General features: G+C 49.2%; 4 protein-coding genes across 4 annotated transcripts; 1 reads left to right on the top strand and 3 right to left on the bottom strand.

The window, feature by feature from the left end:
• Nucleotides 1–41: 41 nt before the first annotated feature.
• Nucleotides 42–1,502, top strand: ARG8 (acetylornithine aminotransferase; the record flags this gene model as incomplete). The annotated part of the gene is made up of 1 exon (XM_064895374.1): nt 42–1,502. One exon carries the CDS (start codon nt 42–44, stop codon nt 1,500–1,502), a length of 1,461 nt encoding a protein of 486 aa, XP_064758061.1.
• Nucleotides 1,503–2,962: 1,460 nt separating this feature from the next.
• Nucleotides 2,963–5,538, bottom strand: LTR64_000992 (uncharacterized protein; the record flags this gene model as incomplete). Its single annotated transcript, XM_064895373.1, has 3 exons — nt 2,963–3,343; nt 3,390–4,961; nt 5,008–5,538. The coding sequence occupies 3 exons, from the start codon at nt 5,536–5,538 to the stop codon at nt 2,963–2,965; spliced, it is 2,484 nt and encodes an 827-aa protein (XP_064758060.1).
• Nucleotides 5,539–6,432: 894 nt separating this feature from the next.
• BMS1 (Glycoside hydrolase 2 (Mannanase, beta-galactosidase)) lies at nt 6,433–9,900 on the bottom strand (the record flags this gene model as incomplete). The annotated part of the gene is made up of 2 exons (XM_064895372.1): nt 6,433–6,851; nt 6,897–9,900. The coding sequence occupies 2 exons, from the start codon at nt 9,898–9,900 to the stop codon at nt 6,433–6,435; spliced, it is 3,423 nt and encodes a 1,140-aa protein (XP_064758059.1).
• An 817-nt stretch (nt 9,901–10,717) lies between these two features.
• On the bottom strand, nt 10,718–16,456 carry LTR64_000990 (uncharacterized protein; the record flags this gene model as incomplete). Its single annotated transcript, XM_064895371.1, has 3 exons — nt 10,718–10,749; nt 10,800–16,102; nt 16,158–16,456. The coding sequence occupies 3 exons, from the start codon at nt 16,454–16,456 to the stop codon at nt 10,718–10,720; spliced, it is 5,634 nt and encodes a 1,877-aa protein (XP_064758058.1).
• Nucleotides 16,457–17,155: the final 699 nt, after the last annotated feature.

The raw sequence follows: 17,155 nt of genomic DNA, 5'->3' as shown, positions 1-17,155 counted from the left end.
ACCACTGTCTTCCCTCAATATCGCTCTTCTTGCAGATAGTCATGTCTCAGCGATTTGTTCTTCGAGCTTTGCCTCGACAGTTTACTGCCCAACAGGTATCCCGCACATTTGCACGAAGATATGCCTCTCCAGCAGCTGTCCCAGTCTCCTCGACTGTTCCCGAAGCCGAGATCAGACATGAAATCTCTGTTCCAAACCCTGACCCAGGACCCGATTCACCTACCATGACATTCTTGAACGATCGAGCCTCGTACATGGTTCCCACCTATGTTCGTCCTCCACCTATGATGGCCAAAGGAGAAGGGTGCATACTCTTCGACAACGAGAATAGAGCATACCTCGATTTCACTGCTGGGATTGCTGTTACCTCGTTAGGTCACTCTGATCCTGGAGTAGCTCGCATTGTCGCGCACCAAGCCCAAACGCTGATACATGCCTCAAACCTCTACTATAATCCATGGACGCCCGAGTTGTCAAAGCTCATGGTGGAAGAGACACGAAGGCAATCACCTGGTTCACCTCTTAGTCAAGTGTTCATTTCGAATTCTGGCTCTGAGGCCAACGAAGCTGCTCTCAAATTTGCGAGAAAGGTGCCATATGAAAAAGACCCGAATACTACTCAGCGAGACATCGTCTCATTCCACGGTTCGTTTCATGGCAGGACATACGGTTCGCTTTCTGCAACACCCAACAAGAAATACCAGCCACCATTTGCACCTATGCTACCTGGCTTTCGCTATGGAAACTACAATGACGTAGAGGCTGTTCCCCACCTTATCACAAAAGATACAGCTGGTGTCATTGTTGAGCCGATTCAGGGAGAAGGAGGAATCAATGTTGCCAGTACTGAGTTTTTGCAGGCCTTGAGGAAGAGGTGTGACGAGGTTGGAGCCATCCTAATATTCGACGAGATCCAGTGTGGCCTATCCAGGACGGGTGATCTGTGGGCGCATACTGCAAGTGGTGTGCATCCTGATGTTCTCACGACTGCCAAGGCTCTCGGCAATGGCATACCTGTAGGCGCTACACTCGTGTCCTCAGAGACTGTCGCTCCCTATATCAAAACCGGTGATCATGGCACTACATTCGGCGGCAACCCATTCTCTTGCCGAGTGGCTCATCACGTGTTCACTCGTCTTTCCGAACCCAACCTACAGGAAGAGGTTCGGATCAAGTCGACCTTGTTCTTTAGTGCTTATGATATTATGAAAGAGAAATATCCTGGTGTTTTGACTGCTGTTCGAGGTCGTGGTCTCATTGTGGGCTACCAGATGAGCGACGAGCACAAATCGAAAGCTACCGAGGTCATTACAGCAGCACGAGAGAGGGGCTTGCTCATCATCACAGCAGGTGACGGTGTCATCCGCATTGTCCCCCCTCTCATCATAACAGCTGAAGAGATCAACAAAGGTCTTGAGATTCTTGACGAGGCCATGGCTGTTGTTTTCACCAAGCCGGACGAGGTCAAGAAAACTAAGGGACAACAGGAAATGGTGGGATGACCACTTCCTCGAAGAGCGTGACACTCGTCAAACTCTATCTCCTTTCACCTACAGGAACACTCATCCCATGAACTCCTGTGTATCCTGGTCTCTCTGCAGGTTTCCACCCGAGCTTTTCCAACAGATGTTCATCTTCCAGTTGGAACACTTCAACCCTGAGTGGTCGGCAGCACTTTATCATTTCTTTCTCGCTATCGCTTCCGAAGCCCCACAATGAGAGGTCTCCACCAGGGCACGTACTCAGAGCCATCAGTAAATCTTGTTCGGCAAGAAACTCAATATGATCACCCGCCTGCGCTGGGCAAGGGTTCATAAAGTATCTTCCTTCTTTGTCCAGCCCAGTTACTTGGAACAGGTTGATCACGTCATGCACATCGCCTTCGTTCAATCCGTACGGAAGGACGGCTCGAGTCAGATTTGAATGGCAGTGATAGTCATAGCTTGCCGCCTCCCCAGCGAGCATGACATTAACGTAAGGATCGCATCTTGTCCCTAGCAGATCATGCACCCGTCCTTGATGCTCGTCAACACCATACCATGACAAAGTATCTTTGACAATAGTACACAGAGGCCTCATATATGGCAAGCAAGACCACAATCGATCATGAGTCGAGACATGACTAGCATGAAGCTGCTTCGTTCTTGACGCCCAGAACCTCTCTCGAGGATTGTGGGCATTCCAGATATTCAAGTCACCTATACATACATCAGTCGGCCCATGAAGCCACACCTCGCAGAGCTTCATTACCCACTTGTGGTCCCTCCGGCGTGCTAATCCGCACAACACTTCCCGCAGGCGCTTTCCAAGCTCTACCAGAACGGATCGGGAGCGTAAACTCCTCGATAAGTTTTCGAGGTGCTTGCTGAATTTGGTTATATACCTCCTTGTTCACAGTGAGAGCACTCCCTGCCGTAGGCAAGTACGCTGGTGTGGGTGTAGGTATGGCCTTGCGATCTGCTAGGCGCTCAGCCGGATCTGCCATGTTCGTTGTCTCGTCGATTGTCGCTTCGACTGTAAGCTGGTACGTATAGATAAAAGACCAGCAGCGCAATGATGAGTGCGCGGATGTGTGCACAATGGAAGTGAATAGAATTGTTTCTCGATAGGTCATCTCCGAAGCATTATCAGATGTGGGGTACTCCGTGAGCAGGCAGGGCATAATAAACTTCGTAGGACAACGGACAAGCAAAAGCGAGCAAGGGAGAACTGCCTATTTGCATTGCTGGTTCATAGAAATTTATTCGTTCATGCAATTGTCCATTCCCAACGTCCAGATAGTGTGCCACCACGCCTCATCTACCGGACCTGCGCAATGCACCCCAATACCTTCTCCTAACCCAAACCTAAACAAACTCCCCTTTTCCGCTAACAGCCAAAATGTAATTCTTAGTCTTCCTCGACCACACCACGCCAACGCCATTACAATGGTCAACCCAATGAGCACGTCCTCTTACTCAGCTTATGTATAGCCTCTCATGGCATCCTCGTAGCCGGTGCCACCTTTTAGATCTCGTTCAAACGTCTGTGCAACGTCGAGCACGGTTCGAATGTGTGCTAGGCCCAGCGCGACATCTTCGTGAATAGCCAAAGCTTGAGCAGCTCGGACGATGTTCTTGATTTGTCTGCCGTTGAGTGCTCGTCTCGATAGGTCTTCTAGGTCTTTGTCTTGGATGTCCTCTATCTTCATACCTTCGGCATCTTTGACCTTGGTGATGAATGTCTTCCAGATCGCCTTGCGAGCCTTACTGGAAAGCTCACCGTATCGAAGGGACAGATGGATACGGGAGACGAAAGCGTCATCGAAGACTTCAACGCGATTTGTTGTCAAGAAAAGTATGCCCTGAAATTGTCAGTGAAATGGTATAAATTGTGTTTGAACTACGTACCTGGAAGTATTCAAGCAAGCGCAAGAAGATGCTGACCAGTGCATTTCGATGAATGTCGTGAGTCGATCGCTTTTCTAGGAAGACATCGGCTTCGTCCAACAGTAGGACTGCACCCCATGCATGAGCAATATCGAGGATATTCTGAAGTTCTCGTTCGAGTGTGCTGCTGTTCGTGCCGAGGTCGCCAGCTGAAACCATGTACAAGGGTCGCTTGAGCAAATCGGCAATCGACTCGACGGTAAGAGTCTTGCCGAGACCAGGACCACCATGTAAGACAGCCACGAGACCTTTGCCTTTGCCAGCAATGATATCGTCAATGCTGCGAGAAGGATGAAACGCGTGAGAGGATACCATTGCCTTGACAATGCCTTTCTGATTGTCTGGCAGGATGAGGGAATCAAAAGCGTCAGTGTTCCATGAGATCTCACCAATCTTGCTGACGGCGAACTCCAACCACAATTTCTCTGAGAAGGAGAAGCCGACGACAGTAGAGCTGGCGATAAGAAGCTGCTCTTCTGTGAAGATATCTTTGGAGCCCTCTTCGATTGTTGCCTTGGTAGCCTCATCTGAATCTAGCTCGACAATGGTGTATTTATTATCCTTGTCTTTGACGACCTTGAAGTGCTTATGCTTGTTGAAGTCTTCAGAGGCAGGAGTAGGTTGACCTTGACTGTCAGTTGTGACATTGCCAAACTCATCAAGGGTCGTAGTCTGTATCTCCTCAACCTCGCCTTCCATTATTTTGACAGTGCTTAGAGGGTAGTTGGGGTTGATTCTTCGGAAGATGGAAGGATCGATCATTATGCGGCCATTGACATCAACCTTGAGAACCTTATCTTCCTTTTTCACGAAAGTCATGCCGGCATAGGTCTTGTAATTCATGCCTTGAAGAGCGACGAACTTCTTCCCCCGATCAATCAAGTCGCGCTTGGCCTTCTCGGGATTCTTGTGGTATTGAATAGGATAGCACGACAGAGAAGAGATTTTTCTGGCGCCTGAGAAAGCAGGGACTTCGCCGTGGACGGTAGCGAGACCAAAGTTCTTGCCATCGTAGTCGAGGTAGCGGGATTCGATGCTGTACCATTTGCCCTTCATGAAACTAGCGTTCTCTTTGCTATAAACTGTCTTGAAGGCTCGTGGCTCTTCGTCGTCGCCATAAGTGGAGGAGTAAAGGATAGTATTAGGTTTGAAGAGAGCCCACAGGTAGTCAAAGGTTATAATGCCAGCTTCGAGCATAGGATAGAGTGCTTTCTTGGTGTCTGCAAAGTCCTCATCAAGATAGTCGACAAGAACCTGGAGGTGCTGTGACTTGATTTTGGCAATCTTCTTCTCCTTCTTGTTCTCAAGGGATTGACTCTGGGCAGTGAGTTGCTCCTGCAGGCGCCGTAACTCCTCCAAGTATAGAAATAGCATGTTGGGGTCAATGGCTGGCTTTTCGGTGACCAGATTTAAGCCTTTGATTTCTCCCATAACTTCTTTCAGAGACTCGCGCAGATACTTGGACTTGATGTCGACGTAGGTAGCTAGGTAGCGGGAGCTGACATCGAACTGGCGGCGGATGTTGAAGACATACTACTGCTGTTAGCTATGGCACACGTCAGTACGAAAGAATACATACCTGATCCCATTCGCTCCTCTTTGGATCCTCGTGGACAGTTTCTTTGAGCTTGTAATTACCGATTTTACGATCATAAACCTGGTCCACACGTTTGAAGGCTACTTTGGAGCCAATCTTGCCAGGGGTTGTCTTTGATTTCTTTCCTGCCTGGTCATTCTGCTCCTTGAGCAGCTGAAAGACTCGTTGAGCGATAGCTTCCTCGTTGGGAGCTGCGCCCGCGATGGTGCCCGAGACCAACGGTGGAGGAGGAGGGTCTAGGACGAGGTTGTTGTCTACTGAAGTAGCAGTCGGTTTTCCTCCTAAGCTTGCCAGTAAAGTGGCCAGCTGCTGCACATTAGGCTCGTTACTGCTCTTCTTGGTGACTCTCTTTCTAGTGGCTTTCTCTTTGCTCTTCTTGTTCTTCTTCTTTCCCTTCTCATCATTCGAGGATGTGACTGAGGCGGATTCTGTTGACGAAAGTTCATCAGAACTGGTTACGGACTCTTCTTCCTCCCAGTCAAGCTTGCGGTCCCTCTGCGAAGATCGCTTCATAGCGTCCGCCAGAGTATTGTGAGAGGATCTGTGGAGGGCGTCAGTTGACGCTGATAGTTCTTTAGCAAGGTATGCTTGAAGGGCAGCCTCTCGTGCTTGTCTTCTATATTCGAGAGCGTCAGAAGTGAACAAGTTGCTCGAACTCATAATGTACAGTTGTGCTGCTGGTCATGTAAGTAGTCATAGATCAGGCAACAGCGACAAAGAACCAGGACAGTGGACACACAGACTCCTAGAAAGTGCTGGATTAGTCGAGGTGAGTGAAGTATAAAGCAGATCGAGTCATGGTCTGCCTAGCAGGACCAACTGCGACCTGCAAGCTAGTGAGCAGGTCAGGCGTTAGTGAAGGCATAACGATGGACATCCTGGGCTGATTCTGCAAGCACGATCGGCAATGCAGGCATGAGAAGCTTCATGATAGGTGCACGGTGAGGAGGTATCACGAGTTGTGCTCTTGCTCGTGCTGCGCTGGCTCGCGGCTCGTCTATCAGGCGACCAATAGGCAGCTCTTTAGTGGAGTCCGAGCGGTCCGCTCTGAACAAAAGTTCCATCAGAGACGCGCCTGCAGCAATTCAACCTCACCGCTTGCTCAATCATAGTATATGCCAATCATTATCTTACTCGTTGGCGACGCGTCAAAAACGTCTACGAAGGTCTCTGCATAGCCTGTTATGCGTGAAAGAGCCATGCGGTACTGAGTCGATACCAATCCAAACCCATTGTCCTTTGTCTTCAGTACCAGCCTGACTAAAAACTGCACTTCTCATAGGAATATAGGAATCGACATCACGTTCAACCTTTGAAAACGTATCAAGGAAATTCATTACGAGAATTCGGGCTATTGAATGCATGAACAGGGTATCATAACTGTAAAAACAGACTCTCACCATGCCGTCATCTCTTCCTCCTCTTTCCACCGCCTCCGCCTTCAGCACCAGCCTGCCTCTTCCGTCCTTCTTTAGCCCAGAAGTCGTCTCGTTCCTTCCTCTCTCTTTCCCCTCTCTTTTCAAGATTCTCCGTGACCTTCTTTCTATACACTTCTCTACGCTCTTCCTGCTTCTTGGCTCTCTTCTCAACCTTTTCATTTCGCAGTGTCATCAACTTCTGCATCAAATCCCTGGCCTTGCGCTCTTCGCCGCCAAGCACGACAGCTCGTTTTTGTAGGTACGTCGGTCCAGCCTTTCGTGCCTTGGTCTGCACGATCTGAGACTTGAATGGCAGATTCGTCGCTAGTTGTCGAGGAACTCTTAGAGGGTTGAAATGCCGAGTTGGCCGCTCGATTTTGCTGTAACGCGAGTCGCGTAGCTGGGGAGCTGACTCACCAAGAGCGGCACGAACTTGCCCAGTAAGACGCATACCTTGCCAGGCGTTCTGTCCGCCATCTAGCGCCGCATCAAGCAGGTTCGTTACTGGATTGTAGAATCGATGTGGTTTAACAGGAAACCAGGCCCTGAGGAACACAATATCCGACATCAAGATTTTGTCCTCGAACGTGGCTCGGAAGTGTCCTTCAGGCTTGGCCAATGCTCGCTTGATTTGACCTCGGATGCCCGAAACAGTCTTGATACTGGCTCCCTCGAATTTGGCGATCTCAATGGCAGAATTGAACATGTCCTTGATGAACGCAGTATTGCGGAAGATCTTGTAAGGATGTCCCGTCAGTTTGAGCTTCTTGACGATCTCCGTGGTCTCATCGACGTTGAGCACGACACCTGTTGCTGCCAACCTGAATCCAGGGTTCGAGCTAGAGAACGATTGAACACAGCAGAAGCCAGTATTCGGCGCGACGAGGGGTCCCCAGAACGTGCCGAAACAATGCATGTGCTCAGGTGTATATTTCAACATCCTGTTTCTCGTGCGAGAGTCAGAGATCGAGTAGAGAGGCGTGGCCTGAAACCTCCTCCAGCCAAGACTGAAAATTAGTGGATCGTTGGTTTTCAATATCTTCTTGTGCCATCTATGTCGCTTGATTCTGATCTGGACATAGCCGAAGCGCTCTTCCGTGGGAGCCAGACCACCAATGATGACTGGATAGCGAGGGTTGAATGCCTTGGAGAACTCGAATGGCACATTGTCAAGTACAATGCGTGCATATGTGCCAGCCTTGAACCCTTCTGCCCGAGCCCGAGACTGAGGATCCAATGCGTCGAATTCAGCACGATTTATGCCGACTTGTTTCTGCAGCATTGCTTTCTGGGCGTCATACCAGTCGTCCTCGCCAAATTCCTCTTCGGCGTTGCCATTAGCTTGGGCCTTAGGATTGGCAAACCCCTCTCGATCTTCCTCCTCGAATCGAAGACGAAGCTCTTCTTTGCGTTTGGCGTTTTTGTCTCGTTCCTCCTCTAATGTGAGCTCAGATTGACCAACTGGTGTATCCTCGGGCTCGTCATCTGGGTTGGCTTCAAGATCGACGAAGTCACCGTCACCCTCCGAATCCTCGGCTTCACCGTCGTCGTCGTCTTCATCGTAGTCAGCATCTGAGTCTGCCTGATGGAGAGCATTTGCGCCCGTGACATCAGAGTCTTTAGTAAATCGTGATTTGAGCGCTCGAATGTTCTCCTCGTCTTGCCACTTTTCAGCCAAATCCTGGTGGTTGTAGCGCGGTATCAGCCGATCCTCGTCGTTTTCAGCCTTCTCGATGTTTGTCTTTCTGAAAAAGTCGTCCTCAGGCTCCGTAGGTTCCTCAGCCTCTTCGAATGTGCTCTGGCCGGACCACTTCTGTACTACTTCTTTCGGTGTCAGGGTGAGGTCGTACATCAGCTTGGCTAAATCGCTGGTGCGGTAAGCAACCGATTTAGAATGGTACTGAGCAGCATTTTCGAGCATTTTGTCTTTCCATCTCAGGCCACCATCGTCCTCGTCCTCGTCTTCAAGATCGTCTAAGGACCTGTCAAGACCTTCTTCTGCGTCTGCATCAGAGCCCATATCGGAGTCGCTGTCAGCAAAGACAAGATCTTCACTGCCATCGACTTCTTCCGCTTCTGCTGCAAAACCAGGTAATCCTTCGTGCTCGGGATATTCATTGATGTCGTCTCCCTCACTTTCATCATCACCATCCGTTTCGCCATCAAAAAAGCCTTCATCTTCCTCGATGTGTTGATCGACAGCATCAGATACAGTACGCTTGACTTTCCTCCCTGCATCAGTCGAAGTTCGGGCAAGTGAATTACTATCCTTGAACAGTCTCACTCCACCCTCCGCATGACCAAGCAATCTCCTCTCCCCTTGCAGGTTAACCATTAGCTGCTCACCGAGCCCACGATCTTCTCCATCCTCAGCATCGGCATCGAACGTAGCCGTTTTCACATCAATATACACTGCATCTTTATCAACGAGCACGCCTCCCACGTCAGACATAGGTGCAAACAGCACTTTCTGCTTCTCTCCTAGCCGCCTCCTGCTCGCTTTTCCACTCGCTTTTTGCATAGCTTGATCCAAGTACGGTGTCGGACATGGGTCAGGAAGTGGTTCGATTTCCTTCACGGTCAGGTCTCCCACACCTGGTATGTGAACACGTGCATCCATCGCAGGAAAGTTAGTTCCTCTCAGATACCCATACAGCGCGATCTGCCGATCACATTTCTCGTTCTCTTCAATTTGTGTAGGAGGCGTCACATCCAAGAACCGATCAGCAAGAACATAAGGATGGCTGTTCCGCCACACCAAAGGTCGTGGATTCTTCATTACAGACAAAAACCTCGACAGGTTATGTATCTCCCGGTCTGGGTACCGACCATTAATAACTCCACTCAAATAGAACAGTTTCGCACCCTGGTACAGCTCACTCCAGAACCGATGTTTCAGCCTCTTCTTAGCAGCAGCAAGCGTACTCTGCTTCTTGAATAGATCCAGATGCGTCAAGATCCCAAACACATTTCCAGGCATGCCATGTGTTCCCAATGCGTTCAAGAACTCCATAGTCTCCATCTCAAAGCCATAATTCCCATCAATCATCAGCAGTACGATATCCGCGATCTTCGCCACGTCCAGCATGGCAGCGAGACTATCACTCGGACATTCCATGAACGTAAGTCGCCTTCTCTTGCTCGTTACTACGGTCAGTGGCCCAACGGGATGCGACAGCGTCTGCTTGCTATAGCGCTTAATCAAGCTCTTTATCAGCGTCGTCTTTCCCACACCTGGCGGTCCGACCACGGCAGTGACTATCGGGGGAGCCTCTTCCGGCAGTCGATCGACCTGAGGGACATGAAGACGTTTTTCGCGGATGTCGGATGAGCGAACGGCTTGTTTGGCGAGCTTGCCTGGGTTTGAGACTGCAAATGCTTTTGGGTTCTTTTGCCCTTTTTGAGGTGGTTTTTTCTCTTTTGAGGCCCGGTGAGGCCGATTTTGTTGGTTGTCCATGGTTAAGAATGTGCTGAGGAGGAAGTGGGTGTCACCGTGACATACTGAGAAATCTAGTTGAGGATGTCAATATTCACTGACAGCCTGAGTGGCTGCGACGGCTGGAAAAAGTCTAGGTCGGATATATAGACACTTATCTTTTATCGCCGCTGCACTCCGCAGCCGCGTGCTTGTGCGGATCCAATAGGGCAGACTGAACAATCATTGACTGCAACTTCTGTTTTACAGAGCTCTGATGAACGAAAACAATAAGAACACCCAGCATGGATCTGCTCAAGCGGCTTTTGATCTTCCGAATGTATACGTAGGCTACATCACGCGATTTTTCAACTGCTGGGTGGTTCCGCCTGAAGCAGGGCCATTGTATGGCTTGTCTGCGCTGGCCCTCCACCATACACTCGTGCTTGAATAAATATGTCGGCTAACACCTTTCATGGCAAATGACATGTAGGCAAGGCCCACGAACAAGTATCGTTCTCGACAGAGGATGACATGATCAATATGAAACTGAAAAGTCCTTCCATTAATTGTGCTCTATCTATACACGAAGCACTTTCGTTCTGTGCATCAAGTCGGAACAACGTCCAGCTATTAGGCCTTAACAGGCGAACACACAATAGCCACCATTTCTGACAGTCTCAACCTGAGTACTGAATATGCTCCTGCCGTTTTGTATCCCTATATAGACTCGAAAGCCGAATGACGCCAGCCGTCCATACACAATCTGTACCTGACTGTAAAGGCGAACAAGAAGGTTCATGTCATACAAAATCGCTAAAAATTACGCTTTTTACAACCTGGAAGTATTTTTGCTGGCTTATAATTGGCCGGAGAGGATGGCTTCAGTTGCTGCAACACTCGTTAGTAAAGGCTCAAAGTTGAGACAGAAATGAACTTACCAGAACCAATATACGCCCGCTTAGCATCCAAATTGCATGCAAACCTTTTCTCCAATTCCTGCTTGACACTCTTCTTCGTAACAGTCATTAAATCGGCAGTCCTGAGAATGTCTCTGATCTCGTTCAGAATCTGATCGTCAGTGGGCAGACCTGTCAGATCAGCCATCTCCATGTCAGCCATAGACCTCGCCATCATCTCAGATGCGGCCATGGATAGTCTGGACTGATTGTAGGCGCCATTATAAGGAGATGTTGATCGTGGAACCATATCCATGGCTGAAGCGGACCTCGACATTGGTAGTAAGTATTGACCATCATGATAGACAGGTGGGGCGCCACCGTGTACAGAAGCTGCAGGATGATAGGACTTTGTGCCGTAGCTATACCCAGACACCTCAGATTTGGTGTCATCTCTCTGTGTTTGTGCATCCCAAAGCTCGGCCTGATATTCCTCCCACTTCTTCTTCGGTATCGAGTCCGGATCGAATTTGCCTTCGTCTGAGATAAGAACTTGTTTGCCATGTTCTCCGGTAACGAGACGAGTATTACCCCAGGAGAAATCATCCATGTGCCAGAAAGCATACAGCGGTAGCGCGAATGAGAATACTGGCATGGCAAGGATGTATATGATCATCCAGCCGATCATCTCCCACTTCCTGCGAATGATGAAAATGATAGCCTGCAAACCGTAGATAGCACCAAGCAGGATAAACGCCGTCAAAGGAACGACATCGGTATTTATCGATACCAGTACAATCAGGTATGCGATATAGGCAACCGTCACTGGAGCAACAATGGTAGACAGCAAGTCGATAAACACCACGAATCTCATACTGAAACAGCAGAAACCACAAAGTTGTTGCAAGGGTATGAGCTCCATCAAGTTGTGTACTGTACTGTTGATCCATCTTCGACGTTGTGACATAAACACAGCCCAGCTGTCTGGTGCAACTGTCCAAGCATGAGCATGGAAGAGGTATTTGGTCTTGTACTTCGAATGATATTTGAGCAGGAGTGTTGTTAGGTATCTGTCCTCTCCGAGATGCAACAAGTTCTTCATGTGCAATGTGTCGACACGAATCTCTGAATAGTCATCGATGACCTCTTTGCTGACAAAGAGTGGCTTTCCTGTTTCGGCAGCTCTGATCCTATACATGGTGAAACAACCGGGTAAACATGTGACCGAGCCAAAGAGAGATTCGAAGGCTTTCGTCAAGTTGTGGGAGATGTAGTATTCGTACACTTGAATCATGGTAATGATCGACTGCTTGGCATTCGAAATTGACGTCTCACCACACACGGCAATGATGCGTGTGTCCCGTAATAAGCTTGCTACCATGCGTGTCGCCGAGTCTGGTGCTACAACAGTATCTGCGTCGATTTGCAGCATGAATTCGTAGAAAGTTGGATTAACGCCGATAATATTTCGAATCTGATGATGAATTTCGAGCTCCAGGGGACTCATTGGTAGGTTGTAGTGCACACGATTGAGGAATCTCATGACAACCATTTGGGAATCACGCTTACCACGATTTCCAGGTTTCGAGACCTCTGACGGCTTACCAACCTTGACGATGACTAAGAACGGCACAATGTGACCTTGAACTTCGTAAAGACCCGAGTAGACTTTTCCCATATTGTGTTGCTTCATGCCTTCGCCAAGAGACTCAAAGCTCAATGGCTCGGGGTCGACGGTCTCGGAGACACCTAGGATATCCAGAACAATTCGTGGCGTCGGTCTATCGTTACCCTGACCAATAATCATACCGTCGCAGATAACGACCAATAGTTTTCTCTTATCGTCATACTTCATTCTGGCAGCTGAATCGATGGCTCGACGCAATGAGTCTTCGTCTTCGGTATAGGCAGGAACCTGGCAGATAACGAACTTATCAAGATTCTCGGGGACGTTCTTACCTCCGAATTGCAAGGCTGCAAAGAACTTGAAGGCGATGACTGAACACATGAGGATCGAGACAGCCAGGAGAATGTAACGGGCGAAAAGACACTGTGCCGAGCTGCGAGTGTCCTGCACGCCAACAAAGAATAGGTTGTCTAGACAGACCTGCATTCGTGATCGAAGACCAGAATCGAGGGAAAGAGCCTCCCAGTATCTGGTAACGTCTTGTCCAGATCGTTGTTGGAACAAGGCGACAACGGAGTCATCCATGAAGTTAGTGCTAACACCCGAGGGTTCTGACTGACCTGGCGGAGCAACAATATTCCTGCCACCCTGAACGTAGGTAGTGAAGTCGTAAATTCTTTCATTGATGATACCGATCTGCTTGCCTTTGGTAGCAAGAGTCTTGAGATATTGAGAGGTATAGCCGATGCTGCCCTTTTTGTATTGGCCACGGAGAACCATCATCTGCTCGAAAAACCAGTCGGGCCGGGAATCATTTGTAAATGAGCGGAAATCGTGATACTGTCGATTCGGGTCATTGGTGCTGATCACTGAAGCGACACCAGAATAGTTGGTTGAGGCATAATCGAGTTGTACAGTTGGATCGATAGTGCCGTCCACACCCTGGCACAATGCAGATACCTGAACCGGGAAGAGGGAAGTTGCATCGACTCCAGCATACTTCTTGAGACTCGATTGCGGTACGATGGAAGGATAATGGGCTGGCATGAAAGCGCCAAGATCGAAGACTTCTCCACGAATGGCAATATAGGATGAGGCACCATCTACGCCGTCGTGTGCTGTCAACTCTTCAGCTGAGAAGACATATTGCCTTGGACAGATAAGTTCCGGGAAGATAACGATGAAGAATGCCGCGGAGAGACAACTAAGCCAAATCAGCAGATTGATTGCCAGCTTCTCTCGCCAAGCGACCCGAATATCCTTTCGTTTCATGCGACCAACAAAGCGGATCGTGAAGTCAGGCAAGTACCAGGTAAGAAGGTAGACAAGGAAGAGCCAGCGCTTTCTCTTGCCAGTGACAGGCACTTCGTCAACTTCCACCATCTTTTTCTTGTTGCCCTTCTCAGCGAGTTCCTCTTTGGTTTCGAGGTTTCGAAACATATCGCCACCATTAAAGGCCGAGGCGCCAGCGTCAGATCGTGTATCAAGATCTTTGCTGCCAAAGTAACCTCCTTTTGTCTCATCACCATAGCTGAGCTCCTGAGTGGATGCGTAAAGTCTTGCTTTAGAGTCACTGAACGGGTTCGGCCCATTACCTGGAGTGCCAACACTGAGACCATCGTCATCAACGTTAAAGTAATGCGCAGCTTGCGATCCAGATATTGCAACGCTTGCCCAGCATCTCTCGCTAAGGAAAACACCAGTGTTGCCAACTCGAGCTTCATTGGGTGGCCATTGTTTTTCTTCGATGGCTAGATGAGCTTGCTCGGATTGGCTGCCAACAAGTGAATTTTCGGAACCCACCAGGCCCAAGAACTCTCCGAAAGGCAGGAAGATGCTGAAATCTGCCACACGTAGGCGTTGACTCAAATCTGCGATACCCCATGTCTGAATTTGGGTGCGAACGCACTTGCTATCAAACTGATTGGCAATTCTTCGGTCATTCGGCTTGAGACAGAAGACAAAATACGTGTTTGTGTTGGAAGCTGTGAGGAACTTATTGATGTTGTCCAGAGAAGTCAGAAATTGAGCAGCAGCACCTTGACTCAATCCAGTCGCGCTGGCTTTCGCTTGCCTAGACGTTGGTCGCTCAGTTGAGTGGTCGTCCGCATCAGGACTTGCGGCCGGAGATCTGTCTGCTCTTCGACTACCCATTCTGTTTAGCTGGTGGAACTTCTTTCTCGACACACTAGGTGCGCGTGTAGGCTTGGAGCTGACTTGAGCTTGGACAATGGTTGTCTTTTCTTTTGGGTGAGCAATGGTACTAAGGGCCTCTTGGCCGAACAGGCCAGCCACAAAGTCACTTTTTGTACTGTTAATCAGGTTCATCAAATCACCCGATACGATGTCGCTGTTTTGCTCGACGAGTCCACTAATAGGGTATTCAACTTCTCCTTCGTAGTGATTAATGGTGAACGAAGCATTGGAATTGGTTGTAGCAAAGTTGCTGCCGGGCAGAGTGGCCGTAGCGCTGCTTACGGAGATAGCTTTGTTCTTGCCTTCGAAGCGCTTTCGTAAGGACTCGAGCAGTTGCATATCTGTTCGACCTCGTTTGGTTTGATCGTCGAGTATAGCAAGGAGGCCATTGCCGTGCTTGAGAATACCTCTCACAGTCTCTGAGTTGTCCATGTAGCTTGTGGCAGGGACACTTACTTCTTCACTCTCAAGTTGATCTGCTCGCTTCTCGTAGAAACTCTGCAAGCAAATGTTGTAAAGAGATTCGGTCGCGGCATTGTTGAGCAATTGATCTAGGGTTGATCCAGTCGTGCTCGTCTCGGAAAAGCCAGGGAAATCGACGATAGAGATAGTGTTGACAACGGCTTCTTCCACTGCGCAGGTTCTGGAATTAATCTGTTCCATGATATACGCCACCAGCAAAGAATAGAGAGTTTTTGCCAATTCATCTGCGTTGTCTCTGGCACCCTTGGGATCAAGCATGACAGTAACACGTTCTCGGTGGATGGTGTTGGTTTTGTAACGTAGACTCTCTTCCAGGTCGAGGACGCTCAAGCCGAGGAAAGCCGCAACATATTCCAAGGTCTCACGATTCTTGACCACTGTTATTGTCTCGCCACCTTCGTGCGAATACCCACCACTTTCTTCCGCTGCAGTCAGGGTTCGTTGACCAGTACCGAACTCAAGCTGACCGATGTGCAAGATGGCAGCAAGAATCTGGCAGATTTCAGCAATCTCAGTACGAGGAAATTCGAGCTTGCGCAAGGCGGTCTTGAAGTGCTGAAAACCCTCGGCGTCGTTTATGCCAACTTTCATTTGCGTTGGATGTCCCAAATAACGCCATCTCTTGTCTCCTTTGACAGAAGTCGACCTATGAAGTCCGCCTCCAGTTGCGGGTGCGCTGGAAGAATTGCTGAGTCCTAGATGTTGCTTTTCTGCGGCGCTAGTACCAGCCACTAGGTAGTAGAGGGCGTGAAAACTTCGTTCACCTGTCGGCACAGCGGCCAGTCGCGCTCTCTCGAGTCTGTGTTCCAGCAGTTTGCCACCAATGAGTGTCGGCTTGGAAGAGGAGCCATCGTATTGGAGCTCATAGAACAAACCAGCCTTGGAAGCGGTTTGTGTAGTGTGTGATTTAGTTGTTGTTAAGGTGTCAAAGACGAAGGCGGCGAGCGACAGTTTCGCAGACAAAGGAGTCGAGGAAAAGGATAGAAAGGAGGAGAGAAGGTGGGATCGTACAGTCGTTTTGCCGGCGCCAGATTCACCGCTGTAGTACAAAAGTCAGCAATTACCCAAGACTAGGTTTTTTGACAACAACTCACAAAAACACAACAGCCTGGTCTTCACCTCTACTTCCCAGTCTCGTCCAAGCCCTGCGAGCCAAATCCTCTGCTTCAGCCATTGCGCTCCCCTCTTTGCTGCCATTCATGCCCCTGGTTGATGAGGTGTACGTATTGAGGCATAACAGTGCTTGTGAGGATAATCGTGCGGTAGGTAGATTCACATGGAACCTGCTGGCCAGGTGGGCAGTGAGGTGAGTGTCGGACTGAAGATGAGCAGGGAGGGCTGGCAATGAAGCCTGCATGTGAGCAGGAACATTGCCGCCGATGGCAGCAGCCATAATGAGCTTCTCCTGAGGGAGGTTACGTGCTAAGTCGCTGTAGATGCTGATATGGCAGTCGGACACTGGTCTTCCGAACTATCACTTATTCGAATGTATAATCGTGGCAACGAATGTTGAGGTCTTTTGTATTAGGAGCAATATAGAACAGTCGTTATTTGTTGCTTTTTTGTTGAGCAGGAGCGATTTACACAGCACAGCAGGTAATCAACAAGCCACAGAGAGAATGCGAAACGAACGTATACTTGTTGCTGCTGTGATTGACGATGGTGATGAATAGCAAGACAGCAAGGCAGGCCGAATGCACGCAGGTCAAAGGACAACACAAGCACTGAAGAGGTAATGCTCCGGCATGGCTTCAGAAGCAGAGGGAATCCCCAGGGGCGCAGTATGAAAATATTCCTAGAATTGTAATGACCACAGGCCGGATCTATTCTAGTAACTGTTTATGTGGATCCGAATCGAGGTTCGCCTCAAACACTCGAGACGCGAAAACTGGTGGTGACATAGGATATTGTGCTTGCTTGTCCGCTGCTAACTGCATGATTGCTCTTGCTTGACTTCTCGAATACAGCACTTCGCAGTGCTGTGGCATCGGAATTGTGATGTTGCCACCGGGCTCATGATGGTCTTTAACGGTGAGCAATGGATTTGATGTGCTGAAGGCCAGACAATTGCAACTAGGATAACCCTGTTCAG

This window comes from Lithohypha guttulata, assembly GCF_036872675.1.
Source record: "Lithohypha guttulata strain CCFEE 5908 chromosome Unknown scaffold_1, whole genome shotgun sequence".
Classification (NCBI taxonomy): Eukaryota; Fungi; Ascomycota; class Eurotiomycetes; order Chaetothyriales; family Trichomeriaceae; genus Lithohypha; species Lithohypha guttulata.
Note: the sequence above shows the minus strand (reverse complement) of the source record. Positions and strands in the feature narration are given on the sequence as shown.